Genomic DNA, 22,844 nt, shown 5'->3' with positions numbered 1-22,844 from the left:
ACTTAAATGAAACGCAAGAACTTTTAAAGGCTTTTCAGCAGCTTAAAGTGCATCCATTTAGCAATCAGCCTTCACGCCGCTGTTTTGCAGGGACAGCATCTTCTGGTTTATTTTGCTCTCAGTCACAGGGACGATTTTATTGCCCTACGAGCACTTTTTACGTTTTTATGCCTTCGTCAGCAGATAGCAATATGCCTTCATCTGCTACTGAGCTGCAGTCTACAGAAAGAAAAAAAAAATCCTGTTTAATTTCATCTGAGTGGGAGTTTTTTTTCCCTTTTGCTGGCACATGCAGAGTAATCATGGATGCTGTTGCTGAAGGAGACGCAAGCTTCCTCTCAGCTGTTATGACACGTCAACGCCCTTAATCAGAGGAAGACACCCCCCCATCTCATCGTTACTGAACTTAAGTGATCTCTTTAAAGCCGACAGACAACTTTAACTGAACTACGTGCACAAGGTCAGCTGAGCAGCTGTCAGCTGCGTGCAGGACTGTTTCATTCTGATGCTGGAGGAAGGAGAACGAGGGGAAGAAAGGAGGCACCCTTTGGGGGAAAAAGGGAAAAGTTTGGAGCACGAGGGTCCAGGAGCATCAGGGGGGTAGGATCGATTTCAGATAAATGGACGACGCATCAGAAAGCCATTAAGATTCTACATCTAACCTTATTTTAGCAGTTCAGTGGTTTTTTTTTGCAAATATACATTTTCCAGGCCATTATAAATGTAATCAAATGGTCTTTAAATATTTCTCTAAGACATTTGAGTCCTCTAAACTGTCACAATGCCAGACTTTCACCACCTACTTACGTGGCATCAGAGCGCTCCCAATAACATGCGCTGCTCAAGTCATCCACCTTTGTTATTTGTCTTTTTGGATCATTCTTCCTAAAGTAGACGAACTGCACAAAACCCCGTTAGCAAATAATGTTTGGATTTCTTTCAGCCGAGATCAAATCACAACATAACCCTAATCGTATTTAGTCTAATTTTTCCTTAGGTGGATCTTTCAATCCACCTAAGGAAAAATAAAAAATAAAATAAAATAAATCAAGTGTTTTTCTATCAGCGGAGAAATAAACACAGAGCACCCCTCAAGGTCTCATTTCTTTGCCCAAATGTTCATCTTTTACTTCATTCATTATGTAATGAGTACAGTGAAAGACAAATAAATACAGACAGAACAGCAGCAAGGAGGAGAGGAAGACAGGGAGGAGAAGAAGAGATGGTGGAGTGTGGCAGGTCAAGGGATGGAGGATGAGCAGCGGGTTTGAAACGGGACCAAAGTTGATCCAAGTGAACCCCCAAAAAGTCCTTTAGTAACTGGAAACCAAAGCTGAAAGGCAAAACCATTTTATTCTGTATTCGTCTTCTGTTGATAATCATCAACTTGCTGAGCAGACTCCACTCGGAACAACAGCGTGTTGCAGGATGAGAAGGTGAGGATGGAAAATGCAGGGAGGAAAAGATGGGGTGAGAAAACCCTCACTCAGAATCTGCCAGAAAATAACAAAACAAACAAAAAAAAAACAACAGGAACATATCTAAGTCAATAAAAAGAATACAAAACTGCTTCGTTGCCTTTGTTTTTTGTTAGTTTTTACTTGAAAAAATACTTTAAAAAGTAAGAAATCAACAGAAAACAGTGGTGGTGGTGGAAGGTGGAAAGCTTGGCTGGACAAAGAGGACACTGAAAATCTAACTGGAGTATTACGTATGCTCGATTTCCTCCGACCTCACATATGGCACCTGCACCTCCAAATAACCTCTGAGTTCAAATCAAGCACGAGCAAGACTTCCAGTAGTATTCCAGAGCTGTCCTCTCTGAGCCGAGCTCCGGGGTGACCATACACGTGGCTTCAGGGGGGGATTATATATTTCTAAATGACTGGGGAAAGACAGTAAGCACAAGTGGATGCGGACTGGCGTCCTGTGGTTATTAAGACTTTTCAACTGATTTCAGGAGGTTTTCTTTGCTCCGTCTCTTCACGTCCCAGTTGTAGACACGTGCCATGTCTGAGGGGAGCAGCGAGTTAAGGAGAAACAGTAACAGCGGCCTCAGGAGCAGACCGCACACATGCAACAACTGAAAGGTAACAATGAATGAATGCTGGAAGAAGGCAAATGAATGGAAACTTCTCTAAAGTGTCAATCTGTTTTCCCCCACAGCAGATTAATTAAACTTCTGCTTACTGAGTATATCGCTCATCTGCTCTCATATGGAGTACGTTTATCAAATTATTTCAAATGACTTTAAAAGAATTTTCACAGTGTTTATCAAAGAAAAAGAAGAAGAGAAAGAAGAGTAAAGAGGACGACTTCTGCTATGACTAACTGTGAGATCACGGCTCCATTCACACATCTGCCCAGCAGGTGTCGCCATTTGTCTGCTGCATAAAACTCAACCAAAGCCCACAAGACATTTTCACCACGGTTTAGTTGATCCCTTTAGCAGGAAAAGCTGAACAATAAGTGTATGTGTGCAAAAGAAAAACTGCAGCATCTATCACCATCCCACTGTGGAAGGATACTGACTTCGGTGGTGGTGAACTGGTCTCGCAGGAAATCCAGATCATCTTCGAGCGTCTCCAGGTTGCGAGATGCTGTGGACAGGTTCTTCTCCAGGAGAGCCTGGGCTTCGTCGATGTCGTACTCTAACATGACGTTGGCCTTTAAGGGAAAGGTGGGGCGGTCGGAAGCAAATGATATAAGAAGGACTTTCTACTGGTGCCATTTTTATTCCTGCAACAGCACTCATAACAACTGGAAAGGTTCAAATGAGATCAAGACTGCATTATCCACCGAAATGAAATTGTCTTGTGCAGCTTCAATGCAGCCTGATGCACTTGTTATATATATATATATATATATATATATATGTAGAGTTAACATGATAAAAAAAATGTTTTGGTACCTTATATTGCACAACAAAAGTGGTCAGTGTCTCACTTTAATATACAAGTTAAATGCTTTCTAGCTTCTTTCGCCATCTTTTACCACAGATCTCATACAGATCACGGTACAGTGTCTCGTCACTACAGTCGTCACCCTCGACCACAATGCGAGATCGTACATTTTTGGCAATAAATTCGACAACGGATGCAGTAATTACACTTGTCCTCGCTGTATTAGCGCCATGAGGTCTCACCGGAGGAGTGTCCGTGCCGTACTAAACACAGTACAGATTCCCCCGTGCTCTCTCCTTCTAAAATCCTAGTATTTTGCAGATGATAGACTGATGATGCACCGAGGCCTTCATCAGCGCTGGCTGTCACAGGTTTGATTTGTGTTTGCCTCATAAGCAGCAACTATTCGCAGGTTTCACCACGTTATATCTGAGCGGCGCGTCTGGCATTGCTCTGACGTTCACTCCAACGTTATCGGGAAGTCTTGCTTTCACTTTGTGGAAATAAAACCTTTGCCTGATCGTTACTTACCCCTAACCATAGGCACACTTTGTCGGTGGGCGGCACTGAGGCCTTACAGTAAACGTTGTCAGCCAATAGGAAGTGCGTTTCCATGGGTTCTGTGGTTTCCTGTGGAAACAAAAAAAAAAGGCTCTTATTACTTCTGTCAAGGAGATTATGTGGTTGGTTCGATTTGTTTATGACTTTGGATAAAATATATGACCAGAAGTGGGGCATGGGACAAGTTTAACTGCACTCGGGATCTGATGAACATGCTTAGGAAGATCATGAAACTCATTTTTAGGACATTTCTGTCGTCCTCTGGAAGCCTTCGTTAACATTAGCGGCTAACATTAACATAACCAGCAGCGACTCAGTTCCAGTTTCCTGCTTTGCTTGTAATGTTGTGCAAGTAAACTCAAATCTAAGAGTTACATTCACCAGCTCCGCTGCCAAACACTTGAATCTGTACAAGCAGTGGACAGTTAGTTCACATGAGCGCTACCTTTTTCTTCTGCATGTGTCGTAGGATTTCTAGCGTCTGTGTGATTTGTGGGATCTGGTTTTTCAACCTAAAAAGAAAAGAGAAATAAATTAGTTTGACTAATGAAAGAAAGGCATTCAGGGAATGGGGAAAACTAACTACCTTCTATTGCTTAAACCAATTAAAGAGTACTATTCCAGTAGCAGCATACTTGTAGGAAGATAATTAAAATATAGAACACTATAATCAGTAAGTATGTTTACATTACACAAGAAAAAAAAAACAATTAACTGTGTTAGTCCCATCGAAACTGGATTTTAAAATGCACATAAGCGTGTTACTCTGACCAAAATTGGATGAAATCGAGCTTTTCTAAATTCCACCGACACACCCAGATATTCCACTCCTGCATGTATATAATCAGCCAGACTCAAATGTACATAGCTGCCATGTAAATGCTTCAAATTCCCAACTTTTTTGCCTTTTTTTTGTAAAAACAGCGTGGCGTATATCAATCCAGATGAATATCCAAAGAAGCTGCACTCATTCATGTTTTCTGTTTCTTCTGTCAGACAACAAAGCCTATCACAGTTTGTGACTGAATATCAGCCCATTGAGACTGCGTCAACCTGTGCTCACAAACAATTTCCAGACTGCCGCTCTGCTCTAATAAAATCCTGATTTTAGAAGCAGCACATGCACCACACGCCAGCTATATTCAACCTGCTTTCTTTAATAATTCCCCCGAATTCAGTTTTGGGTTTGTGTCGAGTTTTGGAACGATGCATAAATCTTCGAGATGGGACAATTTATCTCTCAGCTAAAAAGTGTGCAAAAGCCCTGGTTCTCAGCCCGAATATGGACCCAATTCCGTGGTAATAAAAGTGGCAAAAGAGTTAGTAATTAGCTTCATTTTATAGATTTGTGATGAAACTAGTGTGTCATGTTTAAAAAAAAAAAAAAATTCATCTTCACAGAAGACGTAGTGCTTCTAAATAAGATTTGCGAGAGACAAGTTAGCTGACTGTGACGTGAAACTCATAAAGACAGCACTATGACACAAAATACATTCATTGATTGATTAATTTAAAAAAAAAATCTTGACTACATCCCATTTACCGTATTTTCCAGACAACAAGTCGCACTTTTTTTTCCATAGTTTGGCTGGTCCTGCGACTTATAGTCAGGTGCGACTTATACATCAAATATATATAATTTAACATGTTTTTAAATGGACAGGGACGTCTGGGTTTCTCTGCTCAAGCTGCTGCTGCCCCCGCGACCCGACCCCCGGAGAAGCGGTAGATAATGGATGGATGGATGTTTTTAAATGTTAATTCATACTGACTCACATGAACCAAGGAGTAAGCATGGCTTTCTACAGCCGCGAGAGAGGACTCTCTAGGCTTGTGGCAACTATATGCTGCTCCTGTGCCACTGAAAAAATGAACTGATACATTAACTTAAAAACAACTGAGAAAGATTGAACACACACAAAATGCAGCCAAAATTAAAATCTTATTCTGCAGATTACAAACTGCTTGTAGTAAAATACGCCGCTGAAAACGGTAATCGAGCAGCAGAAAGAACATTTGGAGTGAGTGAGAAACTTGTGAGGGACTGGTGAAAAGCAGAGGTTAACCTTACTGCAACGAAGAAAACAAAGAAAGCTAAGCTTGAACAACGTACTGCCGAGAGAGGCTCGTCAACGGTGAAGTTACGTCTCCACGCCCTGGTACTTGCCAGGGAGAGGAATATAAATAACTTTGCAGGCGGCCCTTCTTGGCGTTACCACTTCATGCAACGTAACTGCCTCTCTAGCAGAGCACGGACAACGGTGTGTCAGAACCTGCCAGCAGATCTCCAAGCCGAGGTTGACACTTTTCGTGAGAACTGAACACGTTTTTTTCTAAATAAATGCGACTTATATACGTTTTTTTCCCCCTCTTCATGATGCATTTTTTGACTAATGCGACTTATAGTCCAAAAAATACGGTAAATGCTTTTCCAATCTACAGGAACACCAAACTGTTGTTTGTTTGCCTTTTTTAAGGAAGGGCTAACATTTATTTTCTAATAATGCACTGTTAGACTTCTTTATATTTTACTCTTGCAGGTTTATGTCACTCTGAAAGGTTTTTAATTCAAAGTAAAAATGGTAGTTTGATATTTTTGTTCATTACAAAGACATTTGAGAAAGGCAGTCAAGACAGATAATATGAAATTGTCACACTTAAGTTGATTTTAGGTAGTGCTCTTAAATTTTGTAGCACCAAAAATATTCAATTCAGAGTACCAGTGATATAATAAGAAAAAGTGAGTCAGAAGCCCTGGACATGCGTAAAGAACCGCGGAACCCGTGCGTACGGTCAAGTGTTCTTACCTAAGTTTCTTCTGAGACAGATTGAGCTCCATGTATTTATATTTCTGGTACTGTTCGTCCAGCCTCCTCAGCGCCGCATCTGCCGTCTCATTACCGGGCTGCTTCATAAAAGAGTCAACATCCTCCTATACAAGAAAAAAAAAAAAAAAAGAAAAAATCCACCAAGAGTGAGCCCAAATGGACATCAAACTAAACTGAATTCCTAAGAATAATGACAGGTTGGATTAGAGTGGCATTTTAAGCAGACACTGCTCAGTTAAGAATGTTTGGTAAGATACATCCTCAGTCCACTCTCTGGTGGACACATTCGGTAATAAAGAGATTGTAAGAAAAAGCTCATAATTAAGACTTTACCAACTATACATCTTATTGCTTTTTTCTTCCTCCACATTAGCCGGTACCAATGAATGCCAACTGTCTGCTTTTTTTTAAAAGGAATTTCCAATTTCCAAACTGGCAATGACTCCACACATAAAAACGATTCGTCTTGAATTTGCCCGATTGTTACAAATGAAGTGTTGACATTCCTTAAATGTGAAAAGCTGGGAATGTCTCCAAATGTTGATGTTCTTCCCAAAATAAAATGACATTTAAATGATTACCATTCTGTCAACTGGTTAATGGACTCCACTGTATTGAATGGCTAAATATTCCACATTTATGAAGTACTGAAAGGCAGATAAATGTTCCTTTTTTTTTTTTAAAGCTTCGATTACAATTGAAGTTACAATTGCCTCCAGCATCCTCGTTCCTTTCCATTCTCTCTTTAAGTAGTGACCAGAAGATTTATACAAATATTGTCGTTTATTTTTGGCGGACTTGTACAAACTGAGAAAAGTTTTTATTCAGTTGGAAAATAAAATCCACTCTTACTGTAGGTAGTCCCTTGTGAGGTTTTTGCTAGTATCTATTTCTACAAAAAAAATGCAAGGTAGTGCACCTGAAAAGTTTCCCCAAAGAGGAGAGCTGACAGCCAAGAGACTAAACTGTATTCATTGCTCCTCCGTAGATGTAATTGCTCATTCAAATACATGGATTTGGTAATATTTTGAGAGAACAATGAAAGGGGGAAATTATAGCAAGCTAACCCCATTGTAACTGCGAGTTAGACTGACCAAGATAATATTCTAAAGCTTAGAAAAGAGAAAATGTACACTAAGTCTAAGAAACGGCTATCACATAGACAGCAATGCCCATAGATGGACAGGAGCAGCCGCCCAACATGCACACACAGCAGGATTAAGTATGTTAGCTATACCGCTAGCTTAGCTAACTAGCTCGTAGCAAGCATGACGCACGTAAACATCGGCCACGACTCAACGGTGCAATTCCACAACAGACAAGTGACACTCGGAGAAATGTCAGGCTTAACGCACCACAAACACTGCTTCGGGGATTCCGAGGTGCTTTTTCTTTGTCGCCTGGACGGCATTGCTGTTGTCTATGGTCGCCGCCATGTTGAAGAGAGGATACTCCTTCTTCCTGACGTTCAAATCATGCGTACAAGTCGTCTGAAGAGGAAAGCGCAGACGTGGTTGCCTCTAGTGGTCATGGACTGAACTGCACTTTCTATTGCTACCCGTTTACTCGTTTCCCTGGGCCTACTGGACAGTGGACATGAACCTTGATACTCTGTCCACCAGATGGCACTGCTGTTCATCGTGTATGTTGTGCTTCATGGTCCAAATAAGGTTTTGAGAGGACTTCTATACAGTTATTTCTGGAAGTATTTTTTTTAGCTCCTGCAGGGATTTCCATGGTAAAATAATGCCTGTTTTTAATACAGTGCTGCTCGAAGGTGCAAAGGGCTTCCAATATTTATTTTCAGCTGTGTACCATGTGCTCTCCAGATTGTCAGAATCCTCTGATGACATTATGTTCTTTAGATGATTCAAAGTCTTCTCAATTTTACGTTAAGGAACATTATTCTGATGATTTGTTCTACAATTTTCTATCTTTACTCCTGAGAGATTCTGCCTTTCTATGGTGCTCTTTTTTTACACCCAGTCATGTTACTGACCTGTTGCCAATTCACCTCCTTAGTTTCAACATGCTCCTCCAACTGTATACATTAGTACCGCTTTTTTGCCTCTGTTTTTTAAATGTATCACAGCCATCAAATTCAAGATGAGCAAATATTTACATGAAATGGTTAAAAGGCCAACTTGGACGTGCTGTTGTTATTAAAATGGTCAATTGTACCGATCTTTTAATTTATCGCAGCATCCTGGAATGCAAATCGCATTGAAATGACTGTTCCTTGATGAGGCAAAGAGGATGCAAAGTTTCAAATTTGATTGGAGTGTTTCTTCCCTCTTTGTTTATCTTTGTACAACAAAAATGATCTGTCTTAGTCTTTTTTACATTTTTCACTCTATTGTTGAATTGATTTAAAAACAATTGAAACAAACACAAAAATAAAATCTATCTTGAGTCTCACCAAGTTTCTCTTTGAAGTTGATGAGGGTATGAATTCATCCTTGACTGCGGTTTATATTCAAAGGTTTCCAGCTCTTTGCTGTTTGCAAATTTTATACACATCGCTGCCTCAGGTCCAAAATGGGAAAGTGTCACACTGTATTATATTTCTGTTGTCATAAAGTATATAGTCTCAACCACAGCTGTTTGACATGTGGCTAACAATAGAACATTAGTAATATTCTTAAAAGGTGCTGGCCTAGAAAAAGAGGCAGCAGTTAGCTGTTTGTAACAAAAAAAAAAGTATAATACATTTATAGAGCATTTTATAAATACATTTTTGCAGCCTCTTGCCAATTTTTAGAAACACGGTTCATCAAAATTGCTGATATAAAACATGAGGTCATGTGTAGTTCTCTTGATTAGATACTTTATCAAAAACACAGCAATCAAATATAATAGTTTCCTTAAGCATAAAGTACTTTTAATCTAAATAAATTGGTAAATTAAATAGTTGACACCAAGATGCTCGATTGGGACATCATCAGCACTGGCCCATTCAACGCTTAATTTTAACATTATCTCATTAAATTAGTATGTCATAAATCCATGTTACACCCACTCCCCTCAGGGTAAAACAAAACAACCCCAGACTCTCCTCAGTAGCACCTCTGTATGGTGGAAAGTTTCAGTTCGATAAAAAAAAAGTGTAAAAAAAAGTCCAGATTTCAAGCATCATTAATAGAATCATCATATAGCTATACACCCACCTTTGGTGGTGGTCGATTGAGAGCAGCCGAGGGTAGTCTTGTCTTCCTATATGTATGTAAATGAGGAGCACAAGGCCTGCTTGGTCTAACAAAAATCCACTGTTCCTCCAAGTGTAATGTTTGCTTAAACTCAGAAACGGTTTATGGTAGTACACAAGATTTTATAAAGCTATACTTATCAATATTTCATATTAATAACGGATAAAAATAGTTATGTTTACTACTGAAGACGTAAGAGATACATGTATTATCGTCCTCTGTATTTTTTTTCCAGCTTCACAGATTATTTTTGTGTCTTTGAGTTGGAAAATTGAATCTTTCCTATAATTTCACCACCACTATTAACTCATGTTTCAGCCACAAATTAAGACAAACTAGACAAAAAGCCCTAAAAGTCTTTCATCCAGAAAACAGATGTTGAAATTAGCAGCAAGCTAACTAGCTAGCAAAGCACTGGGTAACCCAGCTAAAAGTATCATAGGAGTTGCTGGACTTTGATTTACCAGGTTCCCAGTAACATGACTCTAAAAACTAAAAGGTATTTTTACAGCATGTCTGTTTGATATGCACAAAAACAGAGAACTGCTGTCCCTTCAATTTGGTTGGTTTAATGCGCTTATCAAGTTGTTAACGTGGCTAAAATTGTTAGCTATAACATGTTTGCAAAATCTTGCATAACCGTAAGACTTGATAAATAGAACTTAAAGTAAGCACTTAAAATGAGCTTTTTTTTATGTCACATGTCACGTGTAATTTGATCACCTTTCAGAACCATTCTTGAGGCAGGAAAGTAAGATTAATTTAAAGTTGAATCAACATTACAAGACAGTTTGCACTAATATTCCAAATAAGTGCCAAATAGTTCTTTTCTTCTGCAGTGATAGTCGATGGGTTTGGAACACAAATCCTTTTAAATGCAAATCACATGGAAACACAAATAGTCTTTTAAAGTTGATGCAAAAGTCTTGCAAACCAAATTAGCCTTCCGGGCAAAGAATAATTTCTTTATTTGAAAAACAAAATCACCATAGAAACATTGATCAAAACAGGTGGATCATGGCATTATTCTTGCACAATTTTGGATAGATTAATGTGAGGGAGATGAAGGGGCACCATAGGAGCACCAGGTGGCTTGATAGCTGTACAACAAAAGCTCTTTCTTTGTGCAGAGCGAATGTTGCATAAAGTTTACATTTTGGTATAAATAGTTTAGTGAAGGATGTCCAGCCAGAACATATGACCTTCTCCCCAATTATACTGTGTCTCTCCTCTGCTGAATTTCTACATCAAAAGCTCCTTCTTTATGATTTCACCTGATGTCCTCTGAGTTTCTCCTAAGTGGCCTGATCTAAATAACTCTCAATGAGAGCAGATAGCCAAGACATGTCATCAAATTTAAATCCACTTACCCTTCCTAAATCAGCGCTATAAAAATATCTTGTGACGCAGCAGTACAATATTAAGTTTTGACTTGAAAATGGGGCTCAGTGCGTGCTGGTATCTATATGTGTCGGTGTAACAATCCTACACAATATCAAATAGGGTGCAAAGTTAATTAAGGGAGAAACTACAGATGGTTTAAAGTCTATACTAATTTATATTGCTCTGATGTCTGATTGATCTAATATAAGATATAGAGGCACATAGAGATAGCTGTTGTGTAATTGATGGTATAGCTATATCATTCATATGATAAAGTTGTAGGGCTCTTTGTGACATGCATTCATCAAATCAGCTACAAAAAGTGAGTCAAATTAGTCTAGCTCGTTTTGAGACTGAGTGTTCTTCTTTTATACACTCTTAATGTGTTCTTCAGTGGAAACACTACAACTTTTAATGTCAGTAGGTTGCTGTGTTTAGGCAGAGGGCAAAGGTTTAAGGATCTTTTATAATGGTTCATAAACTGCCCTTTTGAAACCTTTTGACAGCGAGATTTGTTTAGCCATGTCAGCTTTTTTGGAGCAAAATATGACAATATTTAGACAGTGATACTACTTTGCACATAAGAGGACAAAAATAACCCTCCACAAGGGCTAAAAAGTATTTAACTGCTGAATTCACGGGAAAAGTTGATCTATTGGCTACATCCATCTTTTGCATACAGTCCATGTGTGAACTGTGCGTCATATATAGAGGATTAGTGCATATAAATTCTGGTAATTTCTATCATATCTTGAGTCAGTATTTGTCAACAAAACAAAACAGACCAGGCACCATTCTTTGTCATTCTTTGTTCGCATCCTGTTTTTAAAAAACAAACAAAAGCATTGAAACTGGAAAAGAGGATGGAGCTGAGAAGAGTGAAAATAAAGGATGAAATTGTTTTTAAGCACATTAAAGCACTCTGATCGGAGGGACGGAAACTAAAACCATAATGACTTGTGGAAAAACATAGTATTTCATGACAGAAGTTCAACAAATAGACATTTTGTTAACGTGAGTCCATTGGAGCCATTTAATTTTGAAGCCATGCTTTAGAGGCTATCGCTGACACTCTATATTAAAACACATATAGCAAAAAAACAACATATTACTTATAAACACTGAATCCTCTCTGTATAAATATCAATCCCATCTTCAAAATATAGTTAGAGGCTCATTCTCAAGTCGACATCACATCATTGACAGCCTTGATAATCAATGGCTCTGCATTCTTCCCTTCATCAAAGACTCCTGGACTGAAGAAGGGGAAAATCCTCTCAGAGAACAAACACCCAGTAAAGGTGTAGATGTGAGAGCCTGCATCCACATCGAAGAACGACACTGTTCCTTCCTCATGATCTGTAAACACTCCAACAGTCTGTGGCTTTTCATGAAGAGTGAGCAGGACAGAGGGGGAGTCCAGAGCTCGATACTCACTGCCATTCCTCAAACGCACCGTCCAAAAGCCGTTCTCTGGCGTGGAGGTGATCATACCTTTCCTGTTGACAGACTCTTTGACCACGCCCAGGTCCCAGAAGGTCTTCTGACCCACAGCAACCTAATTCAAAGCCAAACAAATTTTAAGAATTAGGGACACTATTAGTACTGGTGCAGCGTCATAGCGACTATGGTTGAAAGAAAAAGCAATCCACCTGAAAGTAGAACCTCCCAGACAGGAAGCCTTTCTTGCCCAGAACGCAGATGACGGGGTCGAAGCGTTGGGGGTTGTCAGGAACGATGTGCAGCAGCTCACCTCGGCCCGCCTGCTTTCCATCAGCTGATAAGACGATGTTTGGATGGGCAGTGTTTGGGTCCAACACCACATCAACTACAGAGATAAGGCATTGTTCAAACAATACTGTCACAAATGGCATCATTTTTTTTCCACTGCCAGCCTTTTACATGGATTGATCACCCTCTCTACAACCACCAGTATCAAAGGTCACAAGTAGGAATCTCCCAGTTTATGGGAAAGCCTGCAGCATAACTGAGAAGGTAATGACCAGTTAAATGATTAAATAGTTCAGAAAATAGTGTTAAACATGTTCATACCTGCATATTTCTGCATCCTTCTCATCTCTGTCAGAGGAAAAAAAAAAGAAAAGAAGTAATGCTTTGAAATGTGTTTAAATATGTGGACACGGACACACCTTTGTATGTATATGACAGAGTGTTAGATTAATTTTTTAATTTCATGAAAAATATTAGTTCATCTTGAATTTGATGGTAGGGACACGTCTTAGCTCACTTTACCTTCTTTCTTCAACCTGTCCAGGTCATTCTTTAGCGTGACATCCAGTTTGGACAGCGCTCTCCTCACTGTGCCCACACAGAGCTCAGGGTAGATGCCGATTTCCATCCATTGTTTGGTGGGTGGAGGTGACATGAGAGAGGGTAAGCTCTGCCACCGGGAAGAAATTTCAAATTTTGCATGAATGCGTCACATTTTCATAAAAAAAAGGGTGCTATCAAGGCCAAAATTATTTCTGACACAAAACTACAAAATAGATTTTTTTTTACCACAAAACCTTGCCTGCATCTGATTAAAAAACAATCTATGTGATGGAAACATCATATTCCTTCCCTGTTTTTGTCAATCATGAGTTAAACACCCCGCACTCAACACAGTCTGATGTTGATGCTAACCTGTAGGAGATGCAGGTGGTCCTCAGTGTTCCCCAACACCTCCAGCTCAGTGTTTCTCCTCTGCAGCTCAGTGACTTCCTGCTGCAGCTCACCGATGAGCTCCTCCGCCCTCCTTTCTGTAGCCTCTTGCTTCTCCTTAATCTCTATGTTAACTTCAGCTCGTATCTCCTCGATGGAGCGGCTTAGAGATGCAAAGAGACGATCGCTCTCTGTCATCTCCTTCTCTGCACTCAGCTGGATAAAGATATTAGAAAGCCTGTTTGAACTGTAACCGTGAGTATCAACTTCAGTGCAGATCAATGCATTAAGTTCAGTGAACTTCTTTCAATTAAACTTGCCTACTTCTGGGTCCACTCTTGTTTTATTTACCCAAATAGCAGGGGCTGGAAATATTTAGTATATCTGAAGAACCAAAGAGAACTGACTGCACCGCATTATGCTTTAATGAATTCTATACTGTTGGAGAAATCTGTATCCCTGCTGCCTTTACCAGGCATCTTTCTCAGCATACTGCTCATATGAGTAAAGAACAGCAAGTACACAATGATGCCATGATCATCATCATCTTCCAAAAGCCTAAACTGTTTTTCTAAACCCATTTATGATGACAACTTAAACGTAAAGTGAGAAATAGGAGCTTCTTTCTTTCTCCAGCATGAAAGCTAATGTGGAGATACTGTATGTTTTCAGTGTTGTTTGTTTTAAAGCACAAGCTTACCAAAAAAACCCTGACCAAATCTCATGAAACTTGATAGAGAGCATCGGCGAAATAACTTACTGTGCTAAGCTTCAGACAGTTTTTAATCTCCCCTGCTTTCTTCAGTCGCTCCTGGGTTGTCTGTTGTAAATCTGCCCCAGTCTGCTTCATTTGGACCTAAACAGGAAAAAAAAGAGCAAACTTTATATGTAAAAAGCATATAATATATATATAACAATGTCACTCAGTTACAGTGGGGCATTCATAGTCCTGATTTTTAAAATCATGTCCTGATATGTAAGTTCTCACAATTAAAATGGGGCATTCTTTCTGTCTCACATGATCTCACACGATTGAGTCTTTTTTTTTATTATACAGAAATGTCCTCCATATACCTTCCTCTCCTTGCTTTCGTCCTCCACAGTAACAGTCTGGTGCTCTTTGTGCTCTGTCTCGGTGCAGAACTGACACACGCACATCTGTTCGTCCCTGCAGAACATCTCCAGCAACCTCTCGTGCTTCTTACACATCCTGTCCTGCAGGTTCTTCACCGGCTCGATCAACTTGTGCAGCTTCAGGGTGATGACTCTCCGGTGTGGCTCCAAGTGGGTTTCACAGTATGACGTCAGACAAACCAGGCAGGACTTTAGGGCCCTCACTTGCTGGGATGTAGCGGCACAGACGTCACACACCACGTCACCTGGTTTGGCTGCAGACAGCGGTGAAGCCGACGAGCAGACTATGATTTGTTTAAATGTGTCAGCAAGCTCTTTGAAGGCGGTGTTGATGCTTATTTCAGGCCGGGAGGTGAAAGACTTCTTACAGGTGGGGCATTGGCAAACATCACTGCTGTCCCACACAGTCTGGATGCAGGCTTGGCAGAAGTTGTGTCCACAAGGAGTGGTCACTGGGTTGGTAAACACGTGCTGACAGATGGTGCACTGGAACTGTTTTTCTGGCAGCATGTTACCTGAGGAGGCCATTATCTGTACGACAAGAAATAAGGAAGTTGTGGTCAGCAAGAGGAAGATCTTTAATCTAGGAAGTAAACAAAAATCACTGACACGGGCAAAAAGAGAGCTGCTTACCCATGTTGCTAATTTTCTAAAACGTAACAATGATACTAGTGAACAATAGTACAATATACTTTTCCTGAAATTCAGGATTCATACACCCAGCTCTGTTTGGTTTAATCAGTGCATTAGTCATAGCTTTCTCCACAAAGCACACATACAAGGTCCACCCATTCTTTATTCAGATTAACATAATACCTCGTCATAATAACAACATAACAACAGTTGCTTGTTTACACACAACTACCTCTACTATCAGACGTGAAATTATATGCCTGCAGTCCTACATAAATATGACCTAAACATCTGATCCTAAAAGTAAATACACCATTCCCAGTTGTGAACTTAAAGTATGTGTGACCAACTCGTGTGCAATTACTTCCTCTAAACCTGTCCTGTAACATCAGTCCTACACATCAACTTGGAGTAATTCTTCCTTACATTACAGCCTGGGTTCCTCAACATTGGTGTGTTCCTCACATTAACTGCTCACATCTGAAGTCAAGACTTTGAATTGGTCATTCCAAAACATTTACTTTATTCCTGTTAGCTATTCTCTGGCAGAACATCCTGCTTGCTTAGAGTCGTTGTCTTGCTGCACGACGACCCATCTCTTAAAATTCACTTTGAGAATATTTGTCCTGGCATTTTCTTTAGACTTACCACCACCCTATTCCACACCCTATACTGGAACGTAGTGTTTTCCTCTCCCCAAACATAACTTGGTTAAATTGCAGATGGTGATATGTTCTTTGCGGATATCAGTCTTTGCTGTCCAGCTGTGCACTCGATTGTTTTCCAGTATTATTCCAGTTGTGGACTCATTAACACATTAACACTAGCCAACATATAAACAGCCCTTTGCTGCTTAGACGTATCTTTGTGTGTCACAGACTGTTTCACAATGGCTCATTTGAGTTCCTCATAAATTAGCTTTGTTTATGCCAGTAAAGATTCAACTTTGATCATTTAGTGTAGGAAAAACATTGTGCCTAGTTACAACCAGCTCTCATTCCACTGACTGAAAACACATTACTATCTACCCCTTTATATTACAGTACATTAACTCAGAAGTATACTCAGAGGCATGTAACACCGGATAACGTCCTCAATAGAAAATAAGCAGTAACAATATTTCTAGGAATGGTTACTTAAGTACTTAAAGGTTACTTAATGAGACTTAAGTAACAGGATTTATTTCATGCTAATCTAGCTAAGACTAAGACTACAAGTTATTTTTATCTTACTGCTTTACATTTTTGCATGTTATTTTTGTGAAATGGAATCTAAATCTTTCTGTTTATTTCCCATCAAAGTGTACACATATACTACCAATTACATTCAAAAGTAATTCTTTATTCCCTCACTCTAAACGAGTATTCTTTCTTGTTTGTTTAATCAGCACCATGAACTAGTGTGTTCGAACAATATTTTGTGGTTTTCTAGAACAAGACAAACTTTTTAGTCCTTTTTTCCTTTTCAAAAGTGGTTTACGTTATACGTCACAGAAAGTGAGAGACCTGACATCAAAGCTGTGGTTTTTAGTGGCAGGGTGCAGATTTTGACATTGCAGATATTGCTTGGAATTGGTATGGAAGAAAACGACATCATGCATGCAACGGGCTACCAAGAAGTCTAAGAATTTGATATTAAGCACTTTGGTCACGTTATGGCACTCTGTATTCAGTCATGAATAAGCTTGGTATGCAAATCCTTGTGCATTCAAAGTATAAAGGTCCACGCTGGTGTTTCCAATGTGGCTGCTGAGTGACCAAACTCATACAGACTTTTAGATTGAAGCAGCTGCAGCTTCATTTACATCGTGCATACAAATGAATGTTGTCAGTCCTCTTAACTAAGAGCAAGTCTGTTTTCAGCCACATATTGAACCGTCCTTTTACACATGAACACAAAGACACCAAAGGTGATTAAAAGGTTAACTAAGCTCATAAATTCACTAAACTGTTGTTCAAAACTATAAAAGTAAGAAATACAAAAATAAGCCCATGTAAATACAAATATTAGCATTTGTAACATTCTATGCTTTTCTGAGCAGCAGGTCAGACATAATTGGCTAATACACAGTTCCTATTTTAAACTATCTGTGACTGACTCTTTAAAACTGAGGACTGATCACTTGCTCAGTCATTTTTCACTGTAAAACATTTCTGTTGTTAAAATAATTCTTAGCTCATACTGCATGTTGCTCATACTTACTTCTTTCAGTCGAAGCAGCCACTTGTGTGTGACGGCAGAGCAGGTGACTCTGCTGTATGAGTTAGCATGAATACATTACAGGCTTAGCTGTCACACAGGGAAATGTAACGTCAACAGTTATTCATCAGCCAAGCCCTCCCTCTCCTAAGCCACTCATACCGGTTTCTCTGTCCACTTCGCTTAAACTACCTAATCTTAAAATAGCAGCATTTACAGCACAACCCACCATTAGTTGCCGTATCAACATAACAGAACTGGCAGGTTGTGGCACAGATTTTGTGTATGGATGTGAACATGTATATGTGATCATGGAAATACTTGATAATAGCCCTTATACAGGGAAAGAGTGTGTTTGCGTCATGGGTGTGGCGTTTGAGTCCAATGGTTAACATTTTCCACTTACAAAAGACCTGAAGTATCTGCTTTAGACAGCAGACAGGTTGGAGGAATGCTGCAGTGCATTACATGGTTAAAGGGACACATTTAGCTCCAGATAAGAGTAGGGTCAACATGTTAAAAGCTTTCTTATTGACACTTGAATAAAGGCAATGCACATTAGCGTATAGTAAAGACTATTATTGATAAAGTCAGAGTAGTTGTTATTTACTCTTTGTGCCTATCAGATAACATCTTGAACCCCACCAGTTGTAATTTGGAGCACATGTGACAGGCAGTCACGTGATGGACCATTTTACAAGTGGTGGAGACGTTTGCTTCCTTTTTAGTACAGAACAAATTTGAAACACTCGCTGATTCTACTCAACTGTATGTCAGAAGGAAACTTTTTACTCCTCTATGGTTTACATGATTTGGATTTTAGAATATTTCAAGATTTGATATCTAAAAAATAAAATTATAAAGTTATAAAATAGTGCAACTATTGCCAGCCAACCATACTATGGACATCGATGCACAGTGATGGTGTGGGTGTTCAGCCTGGATGGTCTTTCTCATCTTTGGCACAAAGAAGTAGATTTAAGTTTTTCCCAGAGAAAGTTGAAATGTGTCCACTCTCTTTTTATCCATCTGAGATAAGTTCATGCCCAGAAAACTCAGTGGCGTTTCTGCAGAGTAGATACACCATATAGCAAAAAGTATTCACTTGTTCTTCAGGAGCTGGGCTTGGCCCCTTAGTTCCAGTGAAAGGGACTCTGAATGCTTCAGCATACCAAGAGATTTTAGACAATTTCATGCTCCAAACTTTGTGGAAACATTTTGGGGAAGTCCCCTTGCTGTTCCAACATAACTGTGCACCAGTGCACAAAGCAAGGTCCATAAAGACATGGATGAGCCAGTTTGGTGTGGAAGAACTTGACTGGCCTGCACAGAGTCCTGACCTCAACCTGATAGAACACCTTTGGGATGAATTAGAGGGGAGACTGCGAGCCAGGCCTTCTCGTCCAACATCAGTGTCTGACATCACTAAGACTAAGTAAATATAATCAGATAACATTAGAACAGTTTCTGAAAAGAAATTTTTCATCAACAGGGTTTAGAGGGGCCATGATTTTTACTGTACTTTTATCAAGTAAGTCTGCAGACTTGTTTTTAATTTGACATTACATGCAACAGTTGCTCAGAGAGTTGAGTAGTTGAGTAGGTGATCAAAATTCTGGCTTTTCTCAAGTGTACATGGAAATGTGGGGGCAATTTAAACCAAAAACAAACTGATATGGTAAATGGATTGTACTTAGAAATGGACTGTATAGTGCTTTTCTAGTCAGACTGACTACTCAAAGTGCTTTAACACTACACGCCACATTCATCCATTCACACACACACACACACACACTCATACAGCCCGCCTGAGTCTATTCAATTTTATAGGCTACACAGTGCTTTTTTCCTCTGTCACACAATTACACACCAATGGCAGTAGGCAACGTGGGTTTCAGTGTTTTGCCCAAGGACACTCTGACATGTGGTAGGAGTTTTATGAGCACAAACCAGTACAGTGCTGGCTTTGCTGGTGTGATAAAAGCTAAAAGTCAAGACTGGCTTAGGTTCTGTTTTTCTGAAAAAACTATTTTCTGAATAAGTGTGCACTTTTTGAAACGGACAGACCTCATTGGTTGAAATGCAAAGTATAAATAAGATATACAATATAAAGCATGTAGTGGGGTACCCAAACTGATTCATTTATCAATAAAGTATGTTGAAAAAAGAGAAGGGAATAAAGTTCCACTGCCAAGCATATCCTTAGTGTAGCGCCTTAAATATATCATAATATTTAGCTGCACAGTGGTTAGCTGTGGTGGTTAGCACTGTTGCCTCACAGTGAGAGGGTCCCAGGTTGAATCCCCACCTGGGGCATTTCTGTGTGGAGTTTGCATGTTCTCCCAGTGTATGAGTGGGTTATCTCCAGGTACTCTGACTTCCTCCCACCATCCAAAAACATGCATGTTAGGTTAATTGGTGACTCTACATTCCTCCTTAGGAGGAATGGTTGTGTGTCTTTGTGTGACTCTGTGATTGACTGGTGACCTGTCCAGGGTGTACCCTACCTCTTGCAATCACCATTGCTTTTGTTAAAATGAAACTTAAAATTGTCTTGGTACAAATTTGAATCAGGGTCTATTATGAATTTAATCAGGTCCTTCCACAATCTTTGGTTATGGTCGCAATATAAAAAAATAGAAGAAAGATATGAAGATGTACAGTCTATATTTTTAGGGAATCACTGACTTAACCAAACAGGGAATCATACATCACCTTATGTTGGTGTGCTGCTTGCATCAGGTAAGACATGGTTTTATATCAGTTTTGCATTGCTGAAGACAGCACGAAACCAAATAAACCTCTATGACCTTCTAATGTAGCTTCATGTGGCAAAGGTGTCACAGTTATCAGTTAAGACTGGCAACTCTCTCACAGCTGCCAGTCAAGAACTGTATTTATAACTTTGATCAGTTTAGTTTTCGACATCAGAAGGTGAAAATAACAGTAAGTCACCTTCATTTCAACCAGTGACAGACCACAGGCTCTGTCCAACGCTCTTTCTACACTGTACACCAATGTTTATCACTCTTTCAGCTGAACAAGAGAGGGGCCTGACACCATAAAGTCATCAGCAGTCATCCATGAGTTGAACTTTTTTTTTGTTAATTCCTACATATTTTTTCCTTTTCTGTCTTTTTTTGATTACTAGAAGGCTGAACCAGAACCATCAGATGCTTTTTTAGCCCGAGGGAGTTGTCTCTAAAGAAGATGCAAATGGTCTCATAAAAACTGCGATCATCACTTTTTTGCATATCAAGGGATCAAGAACAGGAGGCTACGACAACACAAAGGGTCAATAAAAGCTGATTACTGCAAGTTCTGTCCAGAGTAATTCAAGACAGATTCAGCTTGAGATCGAAAACTTGGGAGCTAGGAGATGTCACCCATCTGCAGGCTAGCATGTTCAGGTATATGTTGTGTTTACAACATAAGTGGATAGCAGAGCAAATTAGTTTTACTTCTATGAAATGTAGAATCTATTGACTATTGATTAACCTGCTAATAGTGAATATTTCTCATCCACAGCCACTGGAAGTGCTACACTGTGTGTTATCTTTTTAGCAGGTAAGTCTTCTTACCTGTTTTTAACAGTAAATGTAATTGTTTTCGCAATTATTCGTTTCAAATGGGATGTAATTTTTTTTTCTATTTATTCTGCTTTATTTTTCAACCTTCTTTACCCTGTATACTTATTTAGGTAGTTTAATGGAATATACTTTTATTGTGGTCAAGATGCTGCTTTTCAGCAAACAACTGACCTCCGTGGGTTATAGCTAACTTCAGGAAGCAAAAAGTCAAATTTGAGTGTATGCTTCTCCTACCTTTGAATTTTTATTCCACATTTGCATCAAAAATGTGGGGCGAATATTTGCAGAGAAATGTCACTGAAACTGAATGCATCTTTCCATGCGAGAAATGGAGTAAATTCAAATAGTGTTGATGACGCTGACTCTCCAATGTAGTAGTGCCATAAGTGAAATCTCGATCAATGTTAACGTGTTTTTATATGATCCGTCTGAAACAATATTTCACACATTCATCAGTAAATGATCTGTTTGATCCACTTCTACTAACTACATAGAAAGATATATAGATTTATATTTTATTCATCTCCAAGGGGAAAGTCAAATATCCAGCACCACATAAAACAACAATTATTCCTCCAGTAAATAAATACAATATGGATAAAATATTACAATGGATGGTTGAAATAATGCAATTAAATCTGATGAAAACTAGATACAACATGATAAATAAGGCATCAGAGAGCATCAAAAAATGTTTACATGAGTGGTTTGCGAATGACGTACCCCCCTCAGCATTTTCCCTCATCATTTCATGTTACAACCTGCAGTTTGAATAGATTTTTATGGCGGGGATTTTATGTTAGATTAGAAAATATATGTAATAATCATATCGTGAAATTGGTGAAATGAAATAGAAAGAAAAAAACAAAGATTTGAAAGATTCCTGGAAAATGAAAAAAAAGTGTTCCTCCTTCGCTATGGAGCTCCTAAATAACTGTTTACCTTGAGAAGTCACAAAATGAATGAAATCACACCCACCTGTGTGCAATTCATGTGTTACATAACTTCAGTATATGTACACCTGTTCTGAAAGGCCCCAGAGTCTGCAACACTATTAAATGCTTAGCGAGCAAAACCATGAAGACTGAGAAACTCTCCAAACGGCTCAGGGACAAAGCTGGGGAGAAGTCCATATCAGGGTCGGGTTGTAAACACACTCGTCTACTGGGATGACATCATCGAGGCCCGCCGCTGCAGCACAGCTCATTCACTCCGGTAAGGACGTCCATCGTACTCAAAGTTGTTGTCCACGTCGTCAAAATTTGATAACTATCCTGCCATGTTGCACAAAACTGTCTGTAGCAAACTACGTGTGAAGTTAGCCAACTGTCACAGAGCACGGAGTAAATGAGCTGTGCTGCTGCAGCGCGCATCAATCACGTCATCCCAGTAGACGAGTGTGTAGAAAGCCCTCTATATGCAACCCGATAGCCGCCAATAACAACAACACAGCAGCTATGAACTAACAGTGCAATAGTACGCGTTCATTCATTAATTCGTCTTAAAGTATTGGTGAAATAAAGACAGATAATGCCTTATTTAGAGGCTGCATCCTCTACGCCCCCGTTCACTCCGTTATATGGATCTCGAGGAATCTAAATATCTTCCCGAAGGACGCCGACTTTCACCAAACTTTTCTCGGTGAGTAGATAAACGTATTTCATAACAGAAAAAAGATATAGGTTTAAAAATACTGGAGTTCCCCTTTAAGAGGGTGATCCACCAGAACTCACAGACGGGGCA

At 39.5% G+C, this 22,844-nt stretch overlaps 2 protein-coding genes across 2 annotated transcripts; both read right to left on the bottom strand.

Annotated features, from left to right (window-relative positions):
• Positions 1-1,099: 1,099 nt before the first annotated feature.
• On the bottom strand, positions 1,100-7,758 carry vbp1 (von Hippel-Lindau binding protein 1). Its single transcript, XM_072376823.1, has 6 exons — positions 7,648-7,758; positions 6,272-6,396; positions 3,910-3,976; positions 3,435-3,533; positions 2,529-2,667; positions 1,100-2,013 (listed from the first exon to the last, which is right to left on the bottom strand). The coding sequence occupies exons 1-6, from the start codon at positions 7,726-7,728 to the stop codon at positions 1,937-1,939; spliced, it is 588 nt and encodes a 195-aa protein (XP_072232924.1). The 5' UTR covers positions 7,729-7,758; the 3' UTR covers positions 1,100-1,936.
• A 4,010-nt stretch (positions 7,759-11,768) lies between these two features.
• LOC140282042 (E3 ubiquitin-protein ligase TRIM39-like) lies at positions 11,769-17,623 on the bottom strand. The gene is made up of 8 exons (XM_072376588.1): positions 17,515-17,623; positions 14,620-15,210; positions 14,306-14,401; positions 13,528-13,761; positions 13,135-13,282; positions 12,934-12,960; positions 12,534-12,709; positions 11,769-12,439 (listed from the first exon to the last, which is right to left on the bottom strand). The coding sequence occupies exons 2-8, from the start codon at positions 15,205-15,207 to the stop codon at positions 12,062-12,064; spliced, it is 1,647 nt and encodes a 548-aa protein (XP_072232689.1). The 5' UTR covers positions 15,208-15,210; positions 17,515-17,623; the 3' UTR covers positions 11,769-12,061.
• Positions 17,624-22,844: the final 5,221 nt, after the last annotated feature.

Source organism: Leuresthes tenuis, unplaced genomic scaffold (genome assembly GCF_036924035.1).
Source record: "Leuresthes tenuis unplaced genomic scaffold, fLeuTen1.0.hap1 SCAF_22, whole genome shotgun sequence".
In the NCBI taxonomy this organism is placed as follows: Eukaryota; Metazoa; Chordata; class Actinopteri; order Atheriniformes; family Atherinopsidae; genus Leuresthes; species Leuresthes tenuis.
The sequence above is the reverse complement of the archived record's forward strand: the minus strand, read 5'-3'. Positions and strand labels throughout refer to the sequence as shown.